Genomic DNA, 27986 nt, shown 5'->3' with positions numbered 1-27986 from the left:
ATGAATCCACCCTCTTTTTTTTTTTTTTTTTTTTTTTTTTGCTTTTACCATTATTAATCGAGTCAATCTATATGACTTTGACTAATCTAAATTGATTGTGCAAAAACTTCAAAAGACACTTAAATGGAACAAATGGAGTGTAAAATTAATTGAAACAAAAAAACAACACAGTAAAAGCTTATTTGATTAATAAATTAATTTAGAAACTCATGAGCTTCGCATATAATTATATTATTACTGATAAAACACATAAAATATTTTGAGACACCTCAAAATCGAAAGAATTACCGCCATATTTATGAATTCAAATGGAGAGGGTATTAATTTGGCACTATAAAAGAACTAGTAGTTCATAAGCTCGATTCAAATAGATGAGTAGAATCTGATAACTGAAAACTACTACCCCTCGTTTCAATTTATTTGCGTGGTTTTGACTTGACATGAAATTTAAGAAAATAAAGAATACTTTTAAAGCTTGTGGTCTTAAATTAAAGATAATTAGAATGTACTATTTAATCTTGTGATCATAAACATGTCATGTGAAAAGTTAAAATTAAAGAGTTTCCAAAAAAAGAAAAAACCCATTCTTTTTTTAACGAACTAAAAAAGAAAGTGAGACAAACAAATTAAAACGGAGGTTGTATTTGAAAAGAAGAAGAAGAGGGAACTGTTTATATTTTGGAATATTGGGGGTCAATTGACAATAAAAAAAAAAAAACAACTCAACAAGTTGGTACTGAAAAGAGAAAATATAAAACAAGTGGGCATTTAAAACGTATATTCTATAATAATGGGGGGGTTAAAAAGACAAGAATAATAGAAGATTCTAGTCTTCCATATGATCTGTTCATTCAAACAACTTTGCAAAAAAGCGAGGGAGAGAAGAACTAAATCGGAGTTACCGGCAACCGGCGATTACAGCGGGGTTTTCCGGTCAACTTATTATATTTTAGGTAAAATTACCTAAAAATCCTTTTTATTTATTTTCCTTGAAAAAAAAAATAGGTCTTTGTATTATTATTTTTTCTGCTCAGTTAACATGATTTTGGTTCAGTTATATATTGTTATTATATCGCAATTAGTGTTATTAGAAGTTGTTTTTGTACGTAAAATTGTAAAATTGAGCTATTTTTGTTTAATATTATATCGCAATTAGGTTTTTGTGTTTTTTTTTCCTGCTCAATTAACATGATTTTGATTCAGTTATATTGATGTAATTAAGTTAAAAGCTTAGGATTGTTCATAGAGATTTTTTTGTTTAATATTATGTGGCAATTAGGTTTTTATGTTATTTTGTTTCTTCGTAATTAACTTGATTTTGGTTCAGTTATATTGATGTAGTTAAGTTAAAGGCTTAGGATTGTACATAGAATTATTTTGCTTAAGATTACGTCATTAGAGTTCGTTTTTGTACGGTATTTGGGGAAAAAAAAAATTAGCTGCTTGAGCCTTGAAATATTAAACTCCTTTTTTGCTTCCTTGAAGAAATAGGTGTTTGTGTTGTTTTTTTCTCTACGTATTTAACGTGATTTTGATTTAATTGTACTGATGTAAAGGCTTACCTTTATTTATTTTGCTCGAAGAAATAGGTTTTGTGTTTTGTTTCTTCGTAATTAACTTGATTTTGGTTCAGTTATATTGATGTAGTTAAGTTTAAGGCTTACCTTTATTTATTTTGCTTGAAGAAATAGGTTTTGTGTTTTGTTTCTTCGTAATTAACTTGATTTTGGTTCAGTTATATTGATGTAGTTAAGTTAAAGGCTTAGAATTGTTCATAGAGCTATTTTGCTTAGTATTATATCACAATTAATGTTAGTAGAAGTCGTTTTTGTACGTAAAATTGACCTAAAACACCTTTTTTTTGTTTTCCTTGAAGAAATAGGCTGTCGTATTTTTTTCTGCGTAACTAAGAGCCCGTTTGGATTGGCTTATAAGTTGCTTATAAGCCGTTTTCAGCTTTTTTAAGTGTTTGGCTGGCCAGCTTAAAGTCATTTTGTGCTTAAAATAAGCTCAAAAAATTAATTGGGCCCGTTTGACTTAGCTTATCTAAAACAGCTTATAAGCTGCTTAAAATAAGCCCATCCAAACAGGCTCTAACATGATTTTGATTCAGTTATATTGATATAATTAAGTGAAAAGCTTAGGATTGTTCATAGAGGTATTTTTTTTTTTTTAATATTATAAATGTTAATAGAAGTCGTTTTTGGACGTAAAATTGGCCTGAAACGCCTTTTTTTGTTTTCAATGAAAAAAAATACGTATTTTTTTGTGTTTTGTTTCTTCGTAATTAACATGATTTTGATTCAATTATATTGATGTAATTAAGTGAAAGGCTTAGGATTGTTCATAGAGCTATTTTGCTTAATATTACGTCATTAGAGTTCATTTTCCTTGAAGAAATAGGTTTTTATGTTTTTTTCTGTGTAATTAACATGATTTTGGTTCAGTTTATCTTGATGTAGTTAAGTGAAAGGCTTAGGATTGTTCTTAGAGCTATTTTGTTTAATCTTATATTGACCTAGAACTCCGTTAATTATTTTGCTTGAAGAAATAGGTTCTTGTGTTATATTTTCGTCTTAATTAACATGATTTTGGTTCAGATATATTGATATAGTTAAGTGAAAGGCTTAGGATTGTTCGTAGAGCTATTTTCCTTAATATTATATCGCAATTAATGTTTTTGTACATAAAATTGACTTGAAGCTCCTTTTTTGGTTTCCTTGAAGAAATAGGTTTTTGTGTTTTGTTTCTTCGTAATTAACTTGATTTTGATTCAATTATACTGATGTAGTTAAGTTAAAGGCTTACCTTTATTTATTTTGCTTGAAGAAATAGGTTTTTGTGTTCTGTTTCTTCGTAATTAACATGATTTTGATTCAGTTGTATTGATGTAGTTTAGTGAAAGGCTTAAGATTATTCATAGACCTATTTTGTTTAATATTATATCGCAATTAATGTTATTAACATGATTTTGGTTCAGTTATATTCATGTAGTTAAGTTAAAGGCTTAGGATTGTTCACAGAGCTATTTTGCTTAATATTATGTCATTAAAGTTCATTTTCCTTGAACAAATAGGTTTCTGTGTTTTTTTTCTGCGTAATTAACATGATTTTGGTTCAGTTACATTGATATAGTTAAGTTAAAGCTTAGGATTGTTCATAGAGCTATTTTGCTTAATAATACATCATTAGAGTTCATTTTCCTCGAAGTAATAGGTTTCTGTGTTTTTTTTTTCTGCGTAATTAACATGATTTTGGTTCAATTATATTGATGTATTTAAGTTAAAGGCTTAGGATTGTTCGTAGAGCTATTTTGCTTAATATTACGTCATTAGAGTTCATTTTTCTTGAAGAAATAGGTTTCTGTGTTTTTTTTTTTTTCTGAGTAATTAATATGATTTTGGTTGAGTTATATTGACGTAGTTAAGTTAAAGGCTTAGGATTGTTCGTAGAGCTATTCTGCTTAATATTACGTCATTAGAGTTCATTTTCCTTGAAGAAATAGGTTTCTGTGTTTTTTTTTCTGCGTAATTAACATGATTTTGGTTCATTATATTGATGTATTTAAGTTAAAGGCTTAGGATTGTTCGTAGAGCTATTTTTCTTAATAATACGTCATTAGAGTTCATTTTCCTTGAAGAAATAGGTTTCTGTGTTTTTTTTTCTGCGTAATTAACATGATTTTGGTTCAGTTATATTGATGTAGTTAAGTTAAAGGCTTAGGATTGTTCGTAGAGCTATTTTGCCTAATATTACGTCATTAGAGTTCATTTTCCTTGAAGAAATAGGTTTCTCTGTTTTTTTTTCTGCGTAATTAACATGATTTTGGTTCAGTTATATTGATGTAGTTAAGTTAAAGGCTTAGGATTGTTCGTAGAGCTATTTTGCTTAATATTATGTCATTAGAGTTCATTTTCCTTGAAGAAATAGGTTTCTGTGTTTTTTTTTTCTGCGTAATTAACATGATTTCGGTTCAGTTATATTGATGTATTTAAGTTAAAGGCTTAGGATTGTTCGTAGAGCTATTTTGCTTAATATTACGTCATTAGAGTTCATTTTCGTACGGTATTGGAAAAAAAATGAGCTGCTTGAAATTATTTGTGTTGTAAATGTTTCTGGAGCCATCTTGGTTCAATATTAGGGGAATTATTTTTGAATTATTGAAATTGAAACAAATAAATATTAAAAAATCAGAAATTAGTTGTAGTGGATAAATTTTCTTAGTTTCTTCTGGACTCTTAAAAGCTGTATTTTACTGTTACTTGATTGATGCTATAGCGTCATGTACCTCATGGACGAGTTAGGGTATCTGCTTTTGCTTTTGTTTGTCTTTTCTTTTTGGGATATTTGGTAATTTTAAGCGTCTAATACTGAGTTTACTTTATGTTATCAGGAGGAATCAGTTGTTTTGCATATTTGTTAGCAAGAGGTGGATTACATTCCTTTGCAAGACCTTGTCAACACGAATTATTTTGCTGAGTTTTTCAGTATTGAAAGATTGAAAATGTCTGAGGGGGAGGTTAAGAAGATCTCACGCCAAGATATACAACTGGTAAGCCAATAGCTTAAATCATTGTTTTTATGCATTGCTTGTACAAATCATCTAATAGAGAAACATGGACAGCGAGGATCATATAGACGACCGCGACTTGTCCGGGACTTAGATAAATTAGTAATAGTAGGAATGCAATGGAAGAAGATAGAGCATGCATTTTTATCTTTAAGCTTATAAATTTTGATTGCACTTTAGTGCTTAGATAGAAACACTCTTTGCAGTTGCAATTATTTCATTTAATTCGTATTAAGGTATTTCATTCCTCTAGAATTTTGCCTAACCATGCATATCCATGAATTTACGTCTTTTTAATTGAAGAGACTGCCAGATTATGTAAGCAGGGCTATTAGTTAGAACTTTCTTCTGTGGTTTAATGCAGATAACTAGGTTGTGTTAGTTAATCTTGTAGTCGATGTTTATAACCCACTGACCATCACCCTTTGGGTCAGTTGTGATAAACCTACCATCTAAATCAGTTGATGGTCTCCATAATAAGCTGAATCATCTGAATGGGAGGAAGTATCTGAAGACCCATTTTCAGGTTGTTGATGAGCACCGTGGTTAATGATGTGAGGAGCACCAAGGATTTCATGTTGTATGTGCTGCGTTTTTAGTGTGAATGAGGTTTGATCCCATGACCTTTGGATTAGCTAATGAATGGGAAATGAAGGGACTTTGTTCTACATAGGAAGGACAAAAAAAAAATTGTTGGGTATAAATCCAAAAGCACTTCCGCTCTAGCTTAAAGAGTTGGGAAGATGGTATGCCCTCGCTCGGCGACACACCTAAATTCTAAACAGACACCTATTGCTGGCTATAAATGCAGAGGGTTCACTTCAGATTTGATATACTGAAAACACTAAAATTTGAAATCTTCTTGCCCTCTTTTTCTGCATTGTTTTTGAAGACAAAAGTGAGTGTCAAGTGTGATTTGCACCGTTCTTTGAGTTAACCCGAAGTTCTGTATTTGATGTGCCACTATCACAGAATAGTTTATTACGTTCTAAGCTGGGAGGAACTAATCCAATACCTTGGGCAACAGTGAGGGGATTAAATTACTTGAGATTGTAATCTCTAATAAAATAGTGAAGTTTTTATATCTTCAAACTGAGTAACAAATCGGAGTAGAAATCACAAGGATTTTAGTCTACAAAAAGGGAGTAGAAAACCACGAGGATTTTGGTCTCCCAAAAACAGAAAACAAGATGAATACAGAAAATTATTAACAATCTTAAGGAATTCTGTTTACGTTGACATTTTTTATATTCATCTTACTTTATGTCTTCAGGAGACTAAACTCTTTGTGGTTTTCTACTTCCAGTTTGGAGATTAAAATCCCTGTGATTCTCTACTCCCAATTAGTTACTTGGCTTGAAGATATAAACACTTCGCTGTTTTATCAGATCTTTTAAGAATACAGGAGATAACAGTACAGAGTCCCAACAATCCCGTAGGAACACATAAATGTTCTACCGATTTCGGACTTCCTATCATAAAGTTTGTGATCCTGTAAATTCATGCCTTCTTGATGAATAATTCTGGATAATTGTTTGGATAGAGAAGATGCCGCTCTTTTTCTTTTCTTTTTCTCCCTTAGAACATAGATTTTAGATTAACAACACACGGTAGTCACAGTGCCCAAGTTGTTACCTGTCAATTGTTGATTCTGTGGAATATGGAAGATGTTCAAGTAACTTATCCAATTGCAAGGAAAGATTTCAAGTAATATCTCAGTCAAAGCAACAATCAGAAGAGATGATTTGTTAAAAGGGTAGAAAAAAGAAATATGAATTTTTGCTTCCCTAGTTCCCTTTTGAAGATGTAAGCTAAATTATCATAGAGAACAGTAATCTCCTTATGGACCGACCAAGTGCTAGTTGACTTTTTTTAATTTTTTCAATTTCCAATGGAAATTTATGATAGAGAACAGTATTGCATTGTCTTGATGGACCTAGCTAATCTCTTGTAACTTTTTGTCTAATTCTTATCGGAAATGGGATTCTGAGGCCTAGCTTCGAAGTTCTATGTTTTAGGTGCTGATGCAGTTGATACTTCCAAATCTGTACAAATCTGTAATAGGTTTCTAATTCTTTATTTGCAGGTTCACTGTTCATAACTTGCAATTACGGTTGCTTTTTAGCTGTTCTTCTGCAATAGGGGTTGTCTTGTTATAGTTAGATATTTGGAACTTGGGTTGTCTTGTTATAGTTAGAAATTTGGAACCTCTTTAACTGTTGTTGGTTTAACACAAATGTTACATCATTAAGTTCATTCGTACACGTAAAGAGAGGCCTTACACAATAATCAAGTTCTTTCTGGCTGTATAATTGTTTGCGTGCCACATGCCTTTTTCTCTTTTAACATGAGTTTCTTTGATGTCAGGTGCAAAATCTGATAGAAAGATGTCTACAGCTTTACATGAACCAGGAGGAAGTTGTCAGAACCCTCTTAGATCAAGCAAAAATTGAGCCTGGTTTCACTGAACTTGGTTCGTCCTTTCTCTTCCCAACATTTTGTTCATATTTTTTGCCGTTATGAAGCTAGCAGAGTACCATATCTACTCAGATACAATTTTGGGATTTAATGACTTGGGAGGAAGAAAAAACATACAGACTGTGACCTTTTAATTACGTAAACTAGGATTAAATGACCAGGAAAAGAAAAATCACTACGTAAATCGTCCTGTTATCAGAATTGATCCAATGAAGAGGACACAGTTGTGATCATTTGTTTTTCTTTCAATGACAAGCACTCGTTCACCTACTTATATTTCAAGGAAAGAATTAGTAACTAGAGGAACTAACTTTTAAGCTGAAGTGTGATGGAAATGAGATATCTGAAATTTTATTTTCTTGATTCACTTGGTCAATCTCCCATTTCTCAAGTTCTGTAAGCGAGGTGTTTTATCTATATGCTCCATGTGTATCTTGCGGAAGAGATAAGAGTCTGACATCTAGATATGTTTCCAGTGTGGCAGAAGCTTGAAGAAGAAAACCACGAGTTTTTCAGGGCATATCATTTAAGGTTGATGCTGAAGAATCAAATAGAGAGATTCAATGATTTGCTTGAGAGACAGGTTGAGGGAATGCAGATGTTTCCAACTGGATCAATCCCCATGTCTAATGGATCTCAGATTCGGCAAAGTAGGCATAATATCTTGGATTGCTATGTTGATTATTGATCTTCCTGGAGATAATTGTTCTGCTGGTTTTTTTTTCCCGTTTCAATTGTGTCTTTGAATTGTTAGAACAAAAACTGGGTTATCAGCTTGAGAATGGATTACTAGGGGAAAGGCTTAAGCCATGAAAATGGCTGAGCAGCATGTGAATTTTGCAAATTGTTATACTCAAAAAAAAAAAAAAAAAAACTAATATACGTTATAATCTGGACTGCCGGTGCAACACTGAAATTGAAGTCTCATGCTTGATTATGCAATCATTTTGATCAGTGACTTGTTGAATAAGGATGAAGGTTTAATTTATGACTGTTACACTTTTACAGTCCCACCAAACTCAACATGTCAAGCAAGAGATCATGCTGGACCTAATGTGAAGCCTGAGAATGTGCACCAGACTGCTAATGCCAATTTATCTCACGTATACACTAATGGTGTGTCCTCACTCCAACCATGTATGCAAACTGCTATTGATGTCGCTGCTCATGCAAGAAGAAATGATGCATCCTCGAACATGCTATTGGCTCACAGCTCAAATATGGGAATGCAGCAAGGTGTGAGAGGGGGGATGATCAAGTCAGAATCTGGTTATTCAGGCAATTTACCCTTCCTGTATGGTACTGAGACAAATATCCTCGAAGCTCATCCTGGAATTACGGATCCTTCTGTATCATCTTTCAGCAGTGTAGAATCAGATTCACAACCAGTAAATGAGACTGTATTGGATGCTGATACATCTTCATTTGGTTTCTTGGGGCAGATTCCTCGAAACTTTAGTTTGTCAGACTTAACAGCTGACTTTTCTAACGGTTCTGGTTTGTGCCTGCCCTCTCTTTTTGGTTGATATTTATCTCAAATGCGCATTCTTATCTTTAAATTTCTGTCATTTGTAGATATTTTGGATAGCTATTCTGGATCAGCCTTCCTGGCAACAGATGTTAACAATTTCTTCGATCCTCAAGGTAGGAGAGAACATCAAGGTTAGTCGTGTGACATGTTAATTGGTTTCCTTAACCTGGTAGACAAGTAGTTATATATCGACGCCTCACATTTTAGCAGACACTAAAAGGTTGGATGCTATGTCTGAAGGCTTGAGCTTCGAAGATTTTGCCAGTGATTGAGTGAACAATCAGATGGTACCATCTTGTCTTGAATTCAAAATTTTCTGGTTAGGGAGTATAGTTTAGTAGTACTCCAGGCTAATGTCCATAGCTGAGAAATTTGTGATTTGTTCTGTATTTTGTTACTAACATTGATAGTTTCCAATCAATACGCATTCTTTCTTATATTGGTGCTAGACATTTGACATTTTTTTTTTTCGTTTTTTGCAATTGTTGCAGGTTTAATGGCCCCTGGACTAAGAAGGTTTTGTAAATAGGATTGCGAAAGGAAGTGCTTTGACCCCCTTTTGAACGGCATTAGTTGGACACCTTTCAAGCTAATCATTATGGCTGACAGGTCTCTGGTTCTGGGATAAACATGAAATAATATAAACAAAAGCTCTTGGAAATTGGTTATTCTGCTTTATCCTAGAAATAAAGCATTATTTTGTTGTGAGTTCTGTTAACAGGATTGTGATGAATAAGATCTGATGTTTGTATTTTTTTTTTTTTTTAAGTTTTTGAAAGGTCTGTGTAATATTTTTCTTAAAATGACCTGAAGTTGTGTTTCTTTTTCCCTTAAAAGCTGAGGGAAAAGATGGGATGCTTCGCGACTTGCATCAATTGTAAATTATTTATACATAAATTTACCGGTCATTTGTGATATCTTTACATCTGTCCAAACTCTTTCTTTTGCTTGCAATGCTATACCTATCAAAGTAGGTGAAGGCTTCTGTAACCTTAGACTCGTTACGCAGCCCTGATTGATAAAATTATTCGGTACCTGTGCACTGCTAGAAGGTAGCAGGTATCCTGTGGCAGGTTGGCTTAGACACGAAAGGTTATATATATAAAATAAAAACAATTGACAGACAATCTAGTCGAAATCAACCAAAAGGTGTCGAAACAACAAAATGGATAGCAACATGCCGTGAATTGATCGCCTTTCCAACTCCTTAATTAATTTTGCCCAAATACCAAACTGAGAACTCCAAAGAGAGCAAACTTGATTACATGGAATGAATTGCAGGATCTCTCAATATCAGGACATTTTGCACTAACCAGGAATATCAAATAAATCACTGAGATGAAATGACGCGACAAAGCTTACAATAGAAAGTGTACTTAAGCTTGGCATCCGTCCCACAAACTTTGCTTAATCTTCTAGGCAGGCCCACTCTTGAGTGCATAGTCTAAATCATCTATCAAGTCATTAACATCTTCGATCCCAACAGAAATTCGAACCAGGTCTTCAGTAAGACCTCTAGCCTCTCGTACTTCACCAGGTATGCTTGCATGGGACATGAAGCAAGGCAAGCTTATGAGTGACTTGACACTTCCTGCAAATTTGAGGACCAGACAACACATTTGATAACGACAAAAGGAAAATGCAAATGCAAGGACGGGAATATAATGAATGGCATCACAAAAGGGAAAAGAGAGAAAAAGGCAAACATCATTAGGTATTGTACATTTCTATAGGAAAAAGTGATCTCACTAGCGGAAAAAGTAATTGAGCATAAGATGAAACTAACCAAAACTGACAGTAATGCTGAAGTATTTGGTAGCCTCAGCGACATGCTTAGAGAGTGCCAAAGAACCTGTCAGAAAACTCAGCACTGATCCTGCACCCGTGGCCTGTAAATTGATCAAAATTTCAGACACATATCTATCAAGGGAAAACTCCCAAGTGTCTTAGTTCAAATTCCCAAAATATCACGTGTCTGAAATACCTGAGAAAAGTGCAAAGATCTCCCTGGATGGTCAGGAAGACCTGCATAGTTGACCTTCTTCACTTGTGGATGGGAAGCTAAAAATTCAGCAATTTTTTGTGCATTTTCCTGCAATATATTGAAATTATTTAATTAGAAACCACACCACTCTCAAACATGCACCTCCAAATGTAAATACATATCATCAACGGAATCTTTATGCAAATGCTGACTGCCCAGCAACCACTTGCCAATAAAAGCAAAATAAGGGAAACAACACCCAAGAATCCTATTATTTCAGGTTCTCAACCAAGTAACTGCTGGCTAAAGATGAAAGAGACATTCTTAGTAACAGAAATATTCATCAGAAAATTGAGGACTTGTCCATTTTCATATCAGCCCCTTGTTATGTCTTCTTTTCAAGAATTTCACAGATTTATGCCCCAAATTCTCTTATTGGGACTTCGAAATTTTGCTTTTCATAATTTTCCCGAGGATAATGTTGAATAGTATGAACCACCTCATCTAAAAGCAGAAATCACGAGAGTGATAGAACTTTTATTTATATATATTTTGTCTTAAAACACACCCCTGGTGCGGGTCAGATTTCTTTAATACCGTGCAGAATGTTAATCACCTCATCTAAAGTTTAAGCTACTAGAGGTAACACTTCTATTTATTCGATTACACCTTAACGCCCCACCTCATGTGTTGGCCAAAATATTCTTTGGGCCAAGCACGCGAAAATTCTTTTGCGGTGGATAACAACTAGACTCAACCTCAGGACCTTCGTCTACGCTGATACTATTATAAATTTTGTAAACCACTACATCCAAAGCTTAATGTAACAGGTTTGGGATATTTTTATTCATTTAATTATGTCTTAAACAAATGCCATCAATATTCCCTTCTGAAGTTTTGCATTTTATGAGCTCTTCATCGTAGCATCTCCTCGATGATTCGATTTGAATGTATAATTTAGAATAATAGATTAAGGAAGATGCAGGAAGGCATATATGTTTCTAGAAAGAGTGGTGGGACAACTAATTTAACCACAAAAGAAAAGAAAAGCAAAAAAAATTAAACCTGTTGTTTTTGAACGCGAAGAGCCATTGTTTTGATTCCTCTTAAACAAAGCCAACAATCGAATGGCGCTAACCCTGCACCTTCAGAATTTTGTAGGAAGTACACCTCCTTCGCCAATCTGGTTAATAGGAAAATTTGTAAGCAAATTATCAAAAGGGCACTTGAGATGTTCTAAGAGAAAAAGAGCATCAGACATTTACATTCAATACTTTATACATATCTAACTAAGAATTTTCAGATATAGACTTGTCAATGAACTGATTTCTTAAATTTAACTTTATGAACAGGAAAAGAACTAATTTCTTTTGAGAAGAAAAAAAAAAATCTTAAACTTCATCCTTAACCACAGAATACTCAAGAAAATTAAGGATAAACAACCATAAGATAACAATAAATCAAAATATGAAACATATACGAAATAGAGGAAAAACCTTTCTCCTCTGACAGCAAGTACCCCAGCCATGAGATCACTATGACCAGATATGAACTTAGTAGCTGAATGCATCACAATGTCTGCAAAAGCATGGACAAGTACACCAACATCCCATGCATGTTATTGGAGAGTGCTCCAGTTAGCACATCGGGAAAAAAAGGGTATTTGCACAAACCTGCTCCGAGCTCCAAAGGATGGGACAATACTGAGGACATAATGCTGTTATCCACCAGCACAAGAGCCCCATGTGCATGAGCCATCTCGGCTATTTTCTAGAATAAATCAGAAGAGACAAAAACAGTCATTATCTTTTGAAGTTCATTATATTACTCTCTATCAGCTATGGAAAGCTGAAAACACTACGGGCATAATCTACATATGCCACTGTCAATTTACCCACACGAATATCACAAATTTGTTGACGAGGGTTGGTTGGACTCTCCAGCCAAACAAGCTTTGTCGATGGTTTAATGACAGAAGCAACCTCATCTAAGTTAGTGGTATCCACTCGCCTGTACAAATAAGGTGACAATCAAAATTCTTACAACCTAATTGGAAACAAAGTTACATCGATAAACGAGATACCAACTTGACCACAATCCCGGCTTTTGGAACAACTTGTGACAGCAGCCGGTCAGAACCGCCATATATGTCATCCCCGGCAACAATCTCCTCACCTATAAAATCAACAAACTGAAGCTAATCTTTTGCTAACTATCATTTGCTTGCCTAGATGTCAAGAAAGAAAATACTAGCATGACACAAACGAAGATTCAATGTTTTATCCAGCTAGAAAGCATAACCATCTTAAATGAGCACAACAAACTTCCAAGAAGGTGTTGATCAAGTTTTTTTTTTTTTTTTTTAAATTACAACAACAACAACAGCCCAGTGAAATCCCACATCTTGGGGTCTGGGGAGGGTATAATGTACGCAGACCTTACTCCTACCAAGGTAGGATGGCTGTTTCCGAGAGACCCTCGGCTCAATAGAAGCATAAAAAGGGGGTCAGATAAGGTTAAAAGATTTAAAACGATATTGCAATGAAATAATGCAAGCGACACAGTAAAACAGGATAATCAAGGAATTCAAAGCGATATGGAAATGCAAATCACGTGTTTATTTAAAACGATATTGCAATGAAATTATTATTGTTTATTTTTCTGATGTTAATCAAGTTTGCTGCAAATTTATCTGATATGCACAAGTCCAATCTTTTATGCAAATGAACTACGTGTATGATTTTTAGATATACCGGCTCGAACGAGACGAGTTACAGCTGCCAAGGCGGCCATTCCACTGGTAAAGCAAAATGCTCGATCTGCTTTCTCAAGCTCTGCAAGAAGCCTGAAATTTTTCAAAATGCGGTAATGGTATTGATAACAATAATGTTAACAGATGAACTTTCAACTATTAGCAGTCTGCACACGGTTTAACGTACTTTTCCAATACATCCCTTGTTGGATTTCCACTCCGTGTATAATCATATTGCCCATTTTCGGTCGCTGAGGGCTGCAGAAGGATATAGAGACAATTAAGGTTAAGACATGCTGACATAAATATCAAAAATATTCTACACAATATTCTTAATAGTTCTCAATCCCAACCATTAACATAACATTCTCTATCAATGGTCATATCCTACTGGAGCTTGAGGCTATCTTGGATCAGATTTTTTTTTTTTGCCATGCTCAAAGGTTGAAGCGCAGCTGCTACTTAAATGGTTCAGTTGTCCTTCTAAAGATAATCCTCGAGGACAAGAATTGTTTTAGGATGGCTGCAGCCGGTTATGTGCCAAAATTACCATTGCAGACCGAATAACTCAGTCAAAGGAGTTAGTTTATTGGAAGGTAGTATGGCCATTTACTCTAGTTAATTAAGTCATCCCAAGGTCTGTTGGAGGTCCTGGAATTAGTTAACCATCCACAATTGCATTCGTTTGGTTAGCTTTAAAATGTGTGTCCATAATAAGTGACCTTCTGGGTAAGCAAATGCAAATCCCCTCTTTTTCTTTTTGCAGCAACTCGTCCAGGAAAATTTTCTTCGTCAAGTTAGTTAGAGTTCTGTGACATGCTCTCTCAATTTGATTGAGCTCATTCCCACTAATTAGTTTTAAGGACTTCTCCTACCTCACAGAGTTTAACCACTTAACTTTGTAGAGGCTGCCTCGTCCTACCTTTTCTAATTTGGTCCTTTTTCTTCATGAAAAATGAAGACCATAACTCTTTCTTCTTAAATGCCCAAGGAAAAGTGCACTCTCTCGTTGATTTATTCACCTTTTCCTACAACACATTACTATTTATGAGGGTCTTTTACATATACACAGTGCAATACATTTTCTTCAAAAAACGTAATACTCCCTCCATTTCAATTTGTTTGTCTTACTTCCTTTTTACTTTGTATCAAAAAGAATGCTACTTTCTATATTTAGTAACTCTTTACCCCCATCATCTTACATGGCACATTTAAGACCACAAAATTCAAACAACATTCTGGTACATTACACACATCTTTAGTTTGAGACCACAAGATTCAAAAAATTTCTTATACCGAGTCAAACTAAGACAAACAAAATGGAAACGAAGGGAGTAATAGAGTTGCATTCCACTTCCAATCTTTTACATATTATTGTGAATGGTTCAGAAAAGGTGGGTCGACGATAGTGGTGATGTGGACGTTACGGAGAGAGCAGTAGAAGGCATGCTCAAGACACAATACAATCCTAAAAGTAGAGAGAGAGAGAGAGAGAGAGAGAGATGCGATAAAAAGAAAAGGTGTGAAGGGAGATTAAAACTTGTGTCCTAGTTGCTTTCTTTTGGTCTTTACTCTTTTGCATGTAATACTAACTTTCCTTTCTTATCCTTGTTGCACATATTAATATTTGCAAATTGCTGCATGTCTTTATCCAATATATCCTACAAAACCTCCAAATATTTTGACAGTTTACATCTCATAGTAGAAACAAGTAACTAAGGAGCATTGATTGCAAAAATTGCACCCATTAAATTCTTTAAGAAAAAAAATTGTTGTACAAAAACAGTGCAGCTTTGCAAGTATCTTTGAAACTTACTTGCTTAAAAGTAGATGTTTGATACAAGGGGGTACTTAAGGCACCATAAGGATCAAACTCATTACTGAAGTTCATCAACATTGTTGAAACACTTGGCTCTTTAGCTTCCCTAACCTCAACTTGAGGAGGTAGTTCCATAGTCCCCGTATCTGCCATCAATCAATACATACTTATTAGCATAAGATTAACCAGAAGAATAAAACTCGCTTATCCTCGTCTGCAAATGGATTTGATACATACCACCCATGCATTCGGCAACAATTAAAGCTGCTGCACTGAGATCCATCTCTTTGTCTCTCGAGCAATTCAGTTGGAATTTCTTTTCCATTAGAGTTCCCTTCCCATTCATGCACCCAAATGTCACTTGAAAGTTCCCAGATAATTTATCCTACACATTAGCACAACATTCCATCAGAAGTAGGAGTGGCAAACGGATGGGTCAGATCGGATATGGGCGGTCAAAAACTGATTAAACAAAAAACGGATAAAATATCTAACCCGTCCATATTTAACACGGATAAAAAAAAAAGGGTTAACTGACGGATATCCATATTATCCATGGTTTCAGGAATAGTCAGGTGAGAACACAAGTTAAAAGCCAAGAACTCGTGAAAAAAAAAACCGACAAATGGGTATGCTAATATGGATATCCATTTTTAGTGGATAGTATGGATAATATCCGTATTTAATCCATTTTTAAATGGACAGTTACCCAACCCATATTTAACGAGTCGGATTGGATGCTTCCTTGTCTTTTTAATCATTTTAACAGCCCTAATCAGAAGTAACACTTTTGCCACTTGTTTGGCTTCTCACGAGTACAAGTAAAAGAAATCTATCATATTTTTTTTTTATCTAAGTTTAGGAAAAATGCACAAAACATCTAGAAGATATTGCCTTAGCTTAAACAAGAGCTTTAGTTTGTGTGAAATACCAATCAAAATTGCTTTACATTACACATTCTTTAAGTTCCCCAGAAAAAAAAAAATTACAAAGGCCCAAAAAGCAAAACAATTGTGTGAAGCTCATAGAACCACAAAGATGATGACTTTTTTTTTCCAGCTTAAATTGCTTTACTTTATACATTATTCTGTTCCACAAAATAAAATTAGAGAGACCCAATATGCAAAACAATTGTGTGAACCTCGAGAAGCATAAGAACAATTAAAAATCCTATCTTTTTTCAAGTTCTCAGGCCTAAATTGAATAAAGATTACAACCCAGTTCTACATTTCTCTAAATTATCTTTCTGTTAATAATTATTACACAAAAAATAATAATAATAACAACACATTCTTTATATTTCCCAGAACAAAAAAAGAATCAGAAAGGCCCAAAAAAAGCAAAACAACTGCTTTACCTTATACATTCTTATGTTTGAAAAAAAATATATTAGAGACACCCAATAAGCACAACAACTATGTGAAGCATAATAACAATTAAAAATCCAATCTTTTTTCAATTTCTGGTACTAAAATTGAATAAAGATTACAACCCAGTTCTAGATTTCCCTAATATTTCTTTCTGCGAATAATTACTACACAAAAAAAAAAACACATTGAAAAACAAGAATTGGAAAGGCCCAAAAAAGCAAGAAAATTGTGTGAAGCACAAAGATGATAACTTTTCAAGCTTAAATTGGTTTACTTTATACATTCTTAAGTTCCATTAGAAAATTAAAGCGCCCCAATAAGCAAAACAACTATGTGAAGCATTAAAAATCCAATCTTTTTTCAATTTATCTGGCCTAAATTGAATAAAGATTACAACCCAGTTTTAGATTTCTCTAAGCCAATGAATTTTACACAAAAATAGTCACCTGGATATTTGGGTAGGTAGGCAGACAGGTGAATGGCTGCTTGAGAGACATAGAAGAACATGCCATTTTCAATAAAATTGTCCTCTTGTTCATAAAGGTGCTTGTTATACATACGCATACTCTAGTTAATTAAGTTTTTTTGAGATTTATATTTAATAATCAAAATGTTTTAAAAAAAAATGCCTTAGGTCCAACAATGTTCATGTTTTTACTTAATTAGATCAAAAATGTCATTTTTTTAATAAATATATTGTTTCTTTTCATTTTAAATATAATTATTTTCCTAATAAAAAAATTATTTTTAAAGAATACTTTTCTTCTAAAAGCTCTTTAAATTGTAAAAAAATCTTAATATCGTTTTATCATTAAAATAGAATAACCTCGTTTACTTTTTTACCTGATATTCTAGACTTAGTAATCCCGCCATTAAACTTTATTTAGATCACAATAAAATTCTTTTTCCTAATAAAATAGGAAATACTTTTATTTCTTAATCTTTTCTGAATTGAAGTAGAATAAGCATTTATAAATATAATCTTTGATTTTAAAGTTAAAGTTAAAAAAAAAGGTCAACAATAACTTCGTCAACGATATTTTGTGATTTGAGGCAATGTCATAAATTTTGTGTTTTATAGCATTATGATTGTTGAGTCTTAACTTTAAATGAGATGTCAAGCTAATACACACGCCCATCACTTTTTTTTTTAATAATGATGGTGTCCAGACCAATTTGCACACACTTGGACTATTTTATCGAATACCTACTATCTCTCACCAACACATGTACTAGGTAACTGGTAACTCAGCTCTGGTAACTCAGCTCGGCAAAACTTAGGCATAGAATGCACCCCATCTTCGCCAATGGGAGTTGAGAAAAGGCCTTGTAATCAGCTTGAGCACATAAACTAGGCTTCCAGTACAATATTCATCTTAAAATGAACTTGAATAACACCTGGGCTTGGCATAAAGCGCCCACAACACTTGGTTAAGCACTTGAGCCCACTTCAGTTCACCACCTCTATTGAAAATCAATTGAACAACATGTAGCCCATTGCTAGGCTTGCAATTTCTTTTAAAGTGACTAGGATAGAGAGGCAAAAGAAAACTACTACCACGCCTCAATACCAAACAAGTTGGATTCGGCTTTAATAAGCAAAGCTAATTATAACTTTGTAGAAACACCAACAGTAAGTTCTCAACACATGGAGAATTGAGTCCCTATATATATGATCCAAAGAATTGCATCAGTATCCAAGAACCCAAGCCACAAACCAAATATTGCCTTTTTATCAGGAAAATGATCCAAACTGTCCTTAGGCTAGGAGAGAAGGGCAAAGAGGAATATTGACCATCAACAAGTTAGCATACAAACAGTTGTCAGTCAAGTTAACTGCCCTGACTAAAATTGAAAATGCAAGGAAATGTTTAATACTAAGCGGGTGTTTAGGACTTTCGCCTGGACCTTGTTATTCTTCTAGTTGAATTGGAAGTATCAACATTTTGAGTACTTCTACTGCTGTTCTTAGCTCTGGATCTAGTGGCACCTGCAAATGTAAAAGCATTAGTGCTTGTTCACCCCGTTAGAGAAACAAGTTGCGAAGGACATAGGGCATTGCAAGGAACCTCTGGTGCGACTTATAGGGGATTGAACTTCAGTTTCATCAATTGCTGAATCAGTCACTTCACTGGAAGCATGAGAATTTCCTTCCGACTCAGCACATCCTGCTTCTGAAGGTGAACATTCTGTTTGCGCTTCCATTGATGGATCAGTGACTTCAGAATCTGTTACATGATTAAGAAAATGAAGTTACAGAAAACTCAAGAGAACCAAACACGACTAAAAAAGCAGGAATTAGTGACGGACATTCTATAGCTAAATAACACAATCCGTCACTAATCCTATTTAGCGACAGATAATCATAAATTTTTGTCAGCTACGAGCAATTTAACAATGAATTAGCGACGAAGTTCGTAGCTAATTTGTTTTGTAGTGAAATAAGGCAGTGTTGCCCCTTCCAATCAGAGATCATCAGAAATATAACAGACACAATAATCCTCCACCATGTTGGCTTCATTCATTTTGCCTATACAGTTTGCACACTGACTTTGTAAGTTTTGTCAATCCATTTCGTCCCTACCCTCTACATATCTACAGCTCTCTCGCCAAAAGACTTTAGAGCTTTTTTAGCAGCATCTACATCATCAATGCACCAAATTCTGAAAATCCCCATTGTATAAATTTATATGGATTTTAAAAAAAGCTATTAGGGAAGGATCTACTATTTGTATAAAGTACTACCACGTAATGTATTGTTAACAGCTTCTATCTCCTTTACATTGCTTTTAAATTCTTTCAAGGAATAAAAACAAAAATGGCACATATAATTAAAGAGACAAGCATGCAGTTCTGGTGTCCTCAGCCAGAAAACATTTCAATTGAAAATGAGAACCTTGTAAATAAAGCATGAAATAGTAATAACTGAATGAGCAGGCAATAGACTTGAAGAAAACTACCTTCAGCAATTTCAGATTCATCAATTTCCTCTTCTTCTTTTTTAGTCACCGTGATGCTCTCCAAGCTGTCCACTTTCTGTTGATGGCTTTGAGCATTTTTGGCAGTAAGTTCTTGTTCCTTCCTGTCTATGTGGAACTTATTCAATTTTTCCTCAAACTCCTCAATGCATGATTTGAGTTCAGGTTTAGCAAACTTCTTCCCCTAATTGAAGACATTCAGACAGGCAGATAAAGCTTTAACACAGTGAAATGAATTCCCAATAACTGCCGAAAACTAGTCTAAGCCCCTTGTGAAAGCTACAGCAAATCTTACCTTGTTGATAATAGTTCGGAAGTTATCCATCACAGAGTCTTCAGATAAGGCATGTTCATACGTCTTAAACAACTCTATCAGCTTTCTCATGCTCTTATCAGTGTAAGATAGCTGAGAAAGGCAATAGGAGATGTATTCGCATAGCCTGACATCTGCATAAAAAAGGATGTTAACATGCAGAAGTTTCTCCGGTGATAATTCAAATAGCAATCAGAAGCTAAGCTATCCACTAAAATCTCTTCATACAAAGGTCTCCTAATTATAATTTTCTTTTGAATTTTTGCAAAGGTACTCCTAAAAGTATGGTAAACACGCCTGCCATAACAGCACAGAAAGCTGAGTACTACACACCTGCCATAACAGCACAGAAAGCTGAGTACAAAAGCAAATATCAGATGAAGCATGCACAACACCTCTTTGAAGCATGCACAACACCTCTTATGGACTTTGTACCAAATACAGAAAGACCGGCAACTCCTCAATCAATCTTAAATAAGTATATCAGCCTCTTTGAAGCTCGCAGAAACACAACTCAACGTAGACAACTGCCGTATCTTTGTAACGTAGAGCAAACAGGGATTATCGAGAATAAATACTGTAAAATCAAACACTAAACGGGACTTGCCGAGCAATAGCAAGTGGAGCAAACTGGCATCATGATTTATCCACAAAAGTGTGAAACCTCAGAGAAAGTTATGAAAAACCACAATGCCAAGTTTAGGCTGAAAAAAATAAAAAATAAAAATAAAAAGAAGAAGGAGACGTCCATGTTTTCACATATAGCTCAAGCAAGTATATGCAAACAGACCAAAACCAGGGCAGAAATAGACTAATTCAGACTAACTTCTTAAGTTTAGCACAGTGCAAACTTAGAGAACAGATATCCTTGCAAACTACATACTTTTCTCTCTTCTTCTAAATCTTGATCTATAGTCTACAATTTAAAGTTAGAGCAGAGTTCACAAATTCTTCAAGAGGAGACAAATCAAAACAATTTTCAAACTCCATACCAGTAACTCCACAAAATCTGTTGCAAAGCTTCTCGACAAGAGCTTCCATTTGCTTGTCCTAAAATACAAATAAGCATTTCAATCAATCCTCTAGAAATGAGCCCAAAGAATCAAGTCAAATTCATGGTACCTTCTTAATTGAAGCAATTAAAAATTGCATGATGTTGCAGAATGATTCTTCCTTCAAGTTCTGGCTAGACAACTTGCCAAGGATATCTGGAAGTAGGTTATAAATTGGATTGCTCCCTGTAAACATTAAGTTTAGAGGGAAAAAAAGAGCATTATTTGATGTGTGTACACACAGAAACACGCAACAGCAGACGAAAGAAGCTCAACAGTAGAAAGACTTGAAATAGATTAGATAGATTAACTTCTTTAGTAGCAACTAATGAAAGAAAAGTTGGGTAGATATACTACCTTTCTTTGACAACTCATGAAAGAAAAGTTTGGCTAGATTTGAAATTCTTTCATCTTCATCTTCCAAACAGATGGCCATTTCATTTATATAACCTTTCACCTAGAAATGATACACACAAATCAAGATGCTAAAGATCTACCACAGGAAAGCTAAATATAAATGTATGATAATCCAGCCAAACCTTCATCATATCATTAAGTATCAGATGAGAAAGAACCAATACAGCATTCTTCCGCACAGAAACTGATGGATCTCTTAATCGTGCATACACGTGCTCTGTCCATGGCTCTAACAGATTAGGAAAACGAACTGCCAGATCACCAAGAGCAACAGTACAATTTGATCGAACAGTTTCAGAAGGTGCATTCTCCACAACAGTGAAAAGAAGCTGGAGATTTGCATCACTAAAAAGTTACATAGACACATGTTTAGAAACTTTTCCACATATATAAGTATAAAACAAGAAAAGAGGAATTGAGGAAAAGGCTAACCAGAAGTCAGCATCAATTATCATAAATCGGCATAATGCAAGCATTGCAGATGCTTGCAGTTCAGGGTACTGGAAGAGATACAAAAGATATGTCAGTATCCATTAAATGATGTTAGATTGAGACTACTGATTGAACAATGAAGTAAATTGCCCTTGGGTAAACTACTAGAGTTTGGAAGGTTCTATTTTCTTCGCTGATAAAAGTCTGGGGCCACAACACCAAGTAACAGATCAATAGAACACGAAACAAACATTTCACATTTGCACTCTAACTTGATTAAATATTATTAACTTAATCTGAGCAAAAGGCATATGCTTCACATTCAGTCGAACTACCTTACAAATTCATACTGGTGCATCTGATTATGGAGATTCATGTGAGTTAAACAAGGAGCAAAAATCAAAAAGGGATTGGTTTAGTTCCAGTGTTTGAAAGTACAAAAAATAGACAGTGTAGGCGTAACAATCACCTTCTGCATCAAAGTGTAATTCCTACAGAGTTTAGAAAGAAAAGGTGCGCAATGGCCAATCAAGTTTCTTTCACAGGAACTGCCAGATACAATTTCTTTCTCTGCTCTTTCGGATAACGTATCGAGGAATGCATCTTCAGAGGCTGCTAAACCTAGCTCCGCGTTGATACCATTATCCTGCAAACAAGCAGCACCAATTTTATAAAGAATTTAAAGTATAAAATGGCTGCAGACTTCATCAAAAAGATCAATGTGCCTTAATATCCTTTTCACCTTCTGTGCACCGGTATTATCTGTGCAATCACTCTTATCCTCAGTAACCATTTTCTCTTTTTTTGCTTTATCTTTCCGAATTTTGCGGACCCAAGACTCAATGTAAACCAATTGGTTCAAAGCTACATGGCTTACAACAAAAAGAATCCTACTGAGTTTTGTCACTTGAACTGTGGTTAGCAAATTTTGTAGCTCATCCCCTCTGCTGCCATCAAATACAGAACTAAGAGATTTCTTCACCATATCAGCAGCCATTTTGTCAGGATAAGGATGGATAGTATATATAGTAGCTATTGCTCTATCTGCAGCAGCATACCATATATGTTCAGGAAGCCAAAATCCGGTAACTAAGCTTTCTAAGATACTAAATACCCGACTTCCATTAGTGGATAATAATTTTTTCTTGTCCTCTTCAGACAGCCTCTGAAGAGCAACACATGCTGTCCTAGCAAGTAAGGGTTCGACTTTTGCCCAACGCCCAAAGCCTATGTCAATGATGTCTTGTAAGTGAGAGCTGAGAATAGAATTTGATGTTTTTGCTGCCATGCATAAAATAGATAAAGCACCACGACTTTGCTCTGCAGTTGTTCCAGGGATATTGAAACAGAAGAAATCCCATAATGCTGACAACTGCAATATTGAATGAATCACTATTAAAGTTTTTCCTTAAAGCTTTAGGCAAAAAGATAGATGAGTAAAGCTTATCAAATTTCTATGAGGATGGGTAATTCATATTAAGTCAAAGTGGGTTGAGCAAAGGCAATATAGCTTATTGAAGTCAAAAGAGTTGACACTTTCAATTCATGACAGAGATATTAATCTTTTAGCACCATGTTGATAAATGAAGGAGCTTCAAAGACATTAACAACTCTTATGAATGGAAAAGGATGACTCACTTGCCATTTTTGTCAGGTTGCAAATTTCTCTGACACAATAGTTTATACAGCCTTTAATCCTCATCAAGTCTTTGATAAATTTTTAGGTAAACCGAGCTCTTTATTAATATTAAGTTAATTATATGAAAGATGATTTGTTCTTCTCAAATCCTGAATTTGTTAGAGAAAAATGATCCCACATTACCACCAAAGACATAACCATTACAGCAATTCAGGAATGATATTGGTTTAAATGGTTAAATTAACCACTTATAGGTCCAATAACAGAGCATTGTTTAGGTGATTAAATCTGGATTGAAGGATAAATTACACTTTTTATCTAGTATAATTATTAATCCACATTGTAACACTTAACCCCTGTCTCTCTAGCTTATGCTTAACAACAATCTCTAAGGCTACTAAATCCGCACACATCACCCAGTACCAAAATAAACATCTGGCATTCAATTCCAAAATATAATTAAGATAATTAAATTATGGCATGTTCTCTCCACGTGAGATCCTCAATGAAATAAATGCAACCATTCTACCATGCTTCAAAAACAAAATTTAAAACTTCTCGAGTCACGCCTCACTAGATTTCTTATTTAGCAATACAGAAGCAAAAAAAGATTGGAATGATTTTACAGATTACATACTGTGCTACTCGTTAAGTCGCCCTTGGACATTAAGGCTCCAATTAGAAACTCCAATGAAGCAAGATCTCCAATATTTGAATCTATAGCAAGATTCAAGAGATTCTTAGCAGTTTCCTCTGGGTTCTTCCTCACATATATTGTAATGAAAGCATTCTCAACAGCTTCATAAATTGCTTTGTCTTGTGAAAATACCTGCAGGTGTGCTTTATTAGGTCAAAATGTTTAATAAAGCCTCAGTAATAAATCATACAAGATAAAAAAACTGAAAAAGCAACATCTTAAGATGCACAATAAAGCACATCGAAATCGGCTCACTATTACCAGTGGCAACATTTTTCTGAGGCAAGCTTCTGAGCCATCTATTTGGAACTGTCTGCATCTCATCAGTAGAAGGATTGTGTTCTCCACATCTGTGGCAGAAGATGAGGCCATTAATTGGACAAGGGTCGGCATTGTGGCAGACACACAATTGGAAAATCTCAAGCCTGCCTCTAATGATGCAACCAAGGTCCTTGTTTGCTCCAAATTCCCAAAATCTGGCACAGAATCATCCGTCTGACCTGTAAGATCTTCCTCGTGAGGCAAGCAGCTGTCTGTCAGACTGTCATCCTGTTCCTTGTTTATCTCTTCACCCGCATTGTGGACTTCGCCATCTCCATCACTAATTTCATCACAGGAAGGCAATCCATCCAAAACACTTGTTGGCTGAGTCTTTGGTCCTAGGTCATCTAACTTTTTCTTGTATTGTTCCAAGGTTGCTTCAAAAGATGCCGCTCGAAGCTGGGGTCCAAAGGGATTGTGCTGCAACATCATAATAAGTAAATTGAGTGCAGATTTTCTGACAATTGCACTCTTATCCTCTAACCTCCCAGCCGCTACTTCTGCAACCTCAATCCACATGCCAATTGAAACTGAATGCTCTTCACATAATTCAGCCCAGACCTGAAGCACTCGACTCCTTGTATAGGCTGACACATCCCTACAACGTTCCAACAAGATTTCCAACATAGCTTGCTTGGTTCGGAGACGAATGGATTTAGAACTCACTTCAACTTCGGTGTCATCGAAAGCCTTCATGACCAACTTACCCAACACCCCAACAAGAGCATTTCTCATCTTATAAGATTCACCTCCAAAATGTGGGATTAATAAGCCAATATTAGTTGAGACCAACTTAGGCATTCTATCAGCAAGCTCTACAAGAAAGCGCCCAACATTTTCAGCCCCTACTGTATCCTTCACATAATCTTTCGGGGCTGTCCTTCCTATCTCTCTGATAAGAGAAGAAGCCATGCTACCATCAGCATACTTCTTCTCAGCCCAAGCAACTGTATCAGCCAAATGGGAAACTGCAAAATCATATTTGTGAACCAGGTGCAAAATTGAAGCACATGATGGGGCAGCATAGTGATACTTGGTAGCACATGTCCCGATTATGCGACTCAAGGCGTCTTTTGTTTCTGAATCTTTTAAGACTGCCGCATTCTCGAACATAGAAAAAGCGTTTCTACAGGAAACCACATCATCAGATTGGGTTAGTATTTGATCCACTAAAAGATAATCAGCTCAACAAAACAAAAAACTTACTTCACAATGAAGGACAAGTAATTTTCATCAGGGTTTGATGATCCAAAGAGCAACGAGAGGTTAATCTCTAATGAATTTGCAACTGAATTCAGTATCCTTGCCCTTTGTGGCTCCCAATTCCACGCGCTAACAAGTTGCTTCTTTCGACTACTAGCGACCACCTAAAGCCAACCAACCATAGTCTCAGTTGCCCTCCAAATTTCAGGATGATACAAATAGGAACATATACTTTTAAAGAAGAGCTATAAAGGAAATAAATACACACAGGTCATCACAAAATCAACTAAACTCACTTCTCCAGAATCCCTTGAAACCACACCTAAGTTACAACCATCAATGTACTCCCTTTGTTTCAATTTGGTCGTCTTATTTTCCTTTTTAGTTTGTTTCAAAACAAATGCATCTTTCCTAATTTGGCAACTCTTTAATTTCAGCATCCCACATGGCATGTTTAAGACCACAAGATTAAAAAGCATTTTGGTACGTTATACATATTTTTAAACCACACAAGATTCAAAAGTCGTCTTTATTTTCTTAAACTCCGAGCCACGTCAAACTAAGACATACAGATTGAAACGAAGGGAGTGTCAACTATGCATGCAGGATTCTAATATTCCATTACCAGCAAGAAGACACATTCGTGCATGCAGTTGCCTTAACTAAAAACAGTAAGTTCATCATAAGCAATTCATAAAATCGTACACATTGGGAACATACTACATGCATCACACACATAAACACACACACTATATCAGATGAAGAAAGGAGCTTACTTTTGTATTGTTGTTAGAGCTAGAATTGGACTCCTCAATGAGCACAATGTGAATGAGGAAGAAAGTGTAAATCTTGAAAGCATTTCGATATGATGCAACTCGATCAGCAAGCGAACACTCATCCTCCTCGCTGTCATTCTTCTCGTCGTCAGCATTTCCATTATCCTTATGCTGAGATACCCTCAAGAGGGAATCGACAGTGGGGAGTAAAACACTTAGATTAGACCTAAGAGACTCAACCAAATTGAGCTTACAGCTAGGAGTAAGGCAAGCAAACTCCTTCACTAGTGAATATACACGATCAAACACATCCTGCTCCTCCACACAGAATAGCTCTTTGTCCGATAAGTCGAAGGAGACACCTGTTTAAATTGAAAAACTTGAAAATTTAGGATCCGTTTGGCCATAAAAAAAAAGAAGGGAAAATTACGTTCTATGTCTACTGGGAGAAAATATTTGCGCCTCGCAGCACATATTTTGAGTTTTTTACCCGGTTTAGCCCATATTTGTGTATAAAAACCTTTTATACACGTTTATACAACGTTGATACATTATGTATAATGCTTCCCCAGGCATAATGTTGTATAATATTGTATAAACTGAAAATATGGCTCCATGGCGTAATATTCTATGTTGGGCTGCAATTTCTGAAAATTTACGTAAAAAATTTCACTTTTTTCCGCAATAATTTTTTCAATCAGCGTTTGGCCATGAAAATTCCAAATCCAACTTGAAGTCGTATAAATTTGGAAAGCAGCTCATAACCTGTTATGGGACTAACTTTTCATTTATGAAGTTATATTTAAGTACATTCAAGCATGAATATTATTCCGAATATTCTTTTGCAAAAATATAACCAAACACAACTCTGTCGTTAACTCCAACTCCATAAATTCCTAATAAAGTGGGAAAATAAAAACATTTGGAATCTATTGCCAAACACCTACTTAAAGTACCAAATAGAAAACTAGAAAAAGAATAAAAACCCAGTTGCCTAAATCGAAAAAACTGAGAACCCATTGAAAAAAAATAGAAACAACCCAGTTGGAAAAATAATGAAAATGGGTCTTTAATTGACAAAAAAAAATTGAAAATTTAGAGAACAAAGTAGGAAAATAACGAGAACCCAGTTAGCTCAAAAAAAAAAAAATGAGAACCCATTTGGCTCAAAAAAGAAAAAAAAAAAAAAAAAAAAAAAAAAAAAAAAGGAACCCAGAAGCATAAATTGAAAAAATTAAGATAAAAAAAAATAATGGAAATAGGGTGGGAAAAAACTAACCTTTGACAAATTCTTCTAATTCAGAAGGACGCAGATTGTTGAGTGAAGTTTGATTTTGGACTATGAATTTATTGTTATTATCTGACTCTTCTTCTTGCTGTTCTAGAGAGTGTAAATTTTGAGGAAATATGAAGGGTGGAGCCATTTAAGAGTCACGATTTTAATGGGTGTCAATTTTGTAGATCAGAAAGAAGAGGTCTTCTTCTTCTTGGTAATGACAATTTGAAATACTCTGTGAGAGCGGGAATATGATATGATATGAAACCCTTAGGGGTCGTTTGGTAGCATAAGTTATTCATGTGTTAAAATTCTGCATAATTAATACTCCGTGTTGTGTTTGGTAGTTAGTTATGAGGTGAGTTATTCATTAGTATA

The 27986-nt window shown here is 34.9% G+C and overlaps 3 protein-coding genes across 9 annotated transcripts; 1 reads left to right on the top strand and 2 right to left on the bottom strand.

Annotated features, from left to right (window-relative positions):
* The first annotated feature begins 797 nt into the window (after positions 1 to 797).
* On the top strand, positions 798 to 9496 carry LOC132607437 (uncharacterized). 7 transcript variants are annotated; one of them, XM_060321404.1, is made up of 8 exons: positions 798 to 953; positions 4394 to 4552; positions 6938 to 7043; positions 7525 to 7698; positions 8057 to 8545; positions 8624 to 8692; positions 8820 to 8866; positions 9071 to 9496. In XM_060321404.1, exons 2-7 carry the CDS (start codon positions 4505 to 4507, stop codon positions 8849 to 8851), a joined length of 918 nt encoding a protein of 305 aa, XP_060177387.1. In that variant the 5' UTR covers positions 798 to 953; positions 4394 to 4504; the 3' UTR covers positions 8852 to 8866; positions 9071 to 9496. The 7 variants fall into 7 exon arrangements, with proteins under 7 accessions (XP_060177387.1, XP_060177382.1, XP_060177384.1 ...); XM_060321399.1 differs by having other exon boundaries at positions 8790 to 8866; XM_060321401.1 differs by having other exon boundaries at positions 8624 to 8710.
* A 249-nt stretch (positions 9497 to 9745) lies between these two features.
* Positions 9746 to 17091, bottom strand: LOC132607436 (cystathionine beta-lyase, chloroplastic). The gene is made up of 13 exons (XM_060321397.1): positions 16951 to 17091; positions 15372 to 15519; positions 15132 to 15280; positions 13503 to 13573; positions 13317 to 13408; positions 12651 to 12738; positions 12462 to 12573; positions 12237 to 12333; positions 12060 to 12141; positions 11629 to 11746; positions 10564 to 10671; positions 10366 to 10468; positions 9746 to 10170 (listed from the first exon to the last, which is right to left on the bottom strand). The coding sequence occupies exons 1-13, from the start codon at positions 17041 to 17043 to the stop codon at positions 9995 to 9997; spliced, it is 1437 nt and encodes a 478-aa protein (XP_060177380.1). The 5' UTR covers positions 17044 to 17091; the 3' UTR covers positions 9746 to 9994.
* A 1047-nt stretch (positions 17092 to 18138) lies between these two features.
* LOC132607435 (condensin-1 complex subunit CAP-D2) lies at positions 18139 to 27836 on the bottom strand. The gene is made up of 16 exons (XM_060321396.1): positions 27612 to 27836; positions 26333 to 26694; positions 25560 to 25720; positions 24294 to 25479; positions 23973 to 24164; positions 22439 to 23068; positions 22166 to 22342; positions 21697 to 21764; positions 21387 to 21609; positions 21205 to 21304; positions 20918 to 21033; positions 20788 to 20845; positions 19778 to 19929; positions 19465 to 19666; positions 18574 to 18732; positions 18139 to 18494 (listed from the first exon to the last, which is right to left on the bottom strand). Exons 1-16 carry the CDS (start codon positions 27754 to 27756, stop codon positions 18394 to 18396), a joined length of 4032 nt encoding a protein of 1343 aa, XP_060177379.1. The 5' UTR covers positions 27757 to 27836; the 3' UTR covers positions 18139 to 18393.
* Between the last annotated feature and the right edge of the window lie 150 nt (positions 27837 to 27986).

Source organism: Lycium barbarum, chromosome 8, assembly GCF_019175385.1.
Source record: "Lycium barbarum isolate Lr01 chromosome 8, ASM1917538v2, whole genome shotgun sequence".
Taxonomy (NCBI): Eukaryota; Viridiplantae; Streptophyta; class Magnoliopsida; order Solanales; family Solanaceae; genus Lycium; species Lycium barbarum.
This window is presented reverse-complemented; position numbering and strand designations above follow the sequence as displayed.

Coding starts and splice junctions, on each gene's coding strand:
- LOC132607436 (XM_060321397.1), bottom strand. CDS start 17,043: ATGAACAAGAGGACAATTTTATTGAAAATGGCATGTTCTTCTATGTCT. Junction 12,739..13,316: donor AACTCGTCTCGTTCGAGCCG/GTATATCTAAAA, acceptor TTGATTTTATAG/GTGAGGAGATTGTTGCCGGG. Junction 11,747..12,059: donor CTTGCTGTCAGAGGAGAAAG/GTTTTTCCTCTA, acceptor CCTATTAACCAG/ATTGGCGAAGGAGGTGTACT.
- LOC132607435 (XM_060321396.1), bottom strand. CDS start 27,756: ATGGCTCCACCCTTCATATTTCCTCAAAATTTACACTCTCTAGAACAG. Junction 25,721..26,332: donor GCTCTAACAACAATACAAAA/GTAAGCTCCTTT, acceptor GGTTGGCTTTAG/GTGGTCGCTAGTAGTCGAAA. Junction 21,765..22,165: donor ATTACACTTTGATGCAGAAG/GTGATTGTTACG, acceptor TATCTCTTCCAG/TACCCTGAACTGCAAGCATC.
- LOC132607437 (XM_060321398.1), top strand. CDS start 4,505: ATGTCTGAGGGGGAGGTTAAGAAGATCTCACGCCAAGATATACAACTG. Junction 8,546..8,623: donor TGACTTTTCTAACGGTTCTG/GTTTGTGCCTGC, acceptor TGTCATTTGTAG/ATATTTTGGATAGCTATTCT. Junction 8,711..8,789: donor AGGTAGGAGAGAACATCAAG/GTTAGTCGTGTG, acceptor ACATTTTAGCAG/ACACTAAAAGGTTGGATGCT.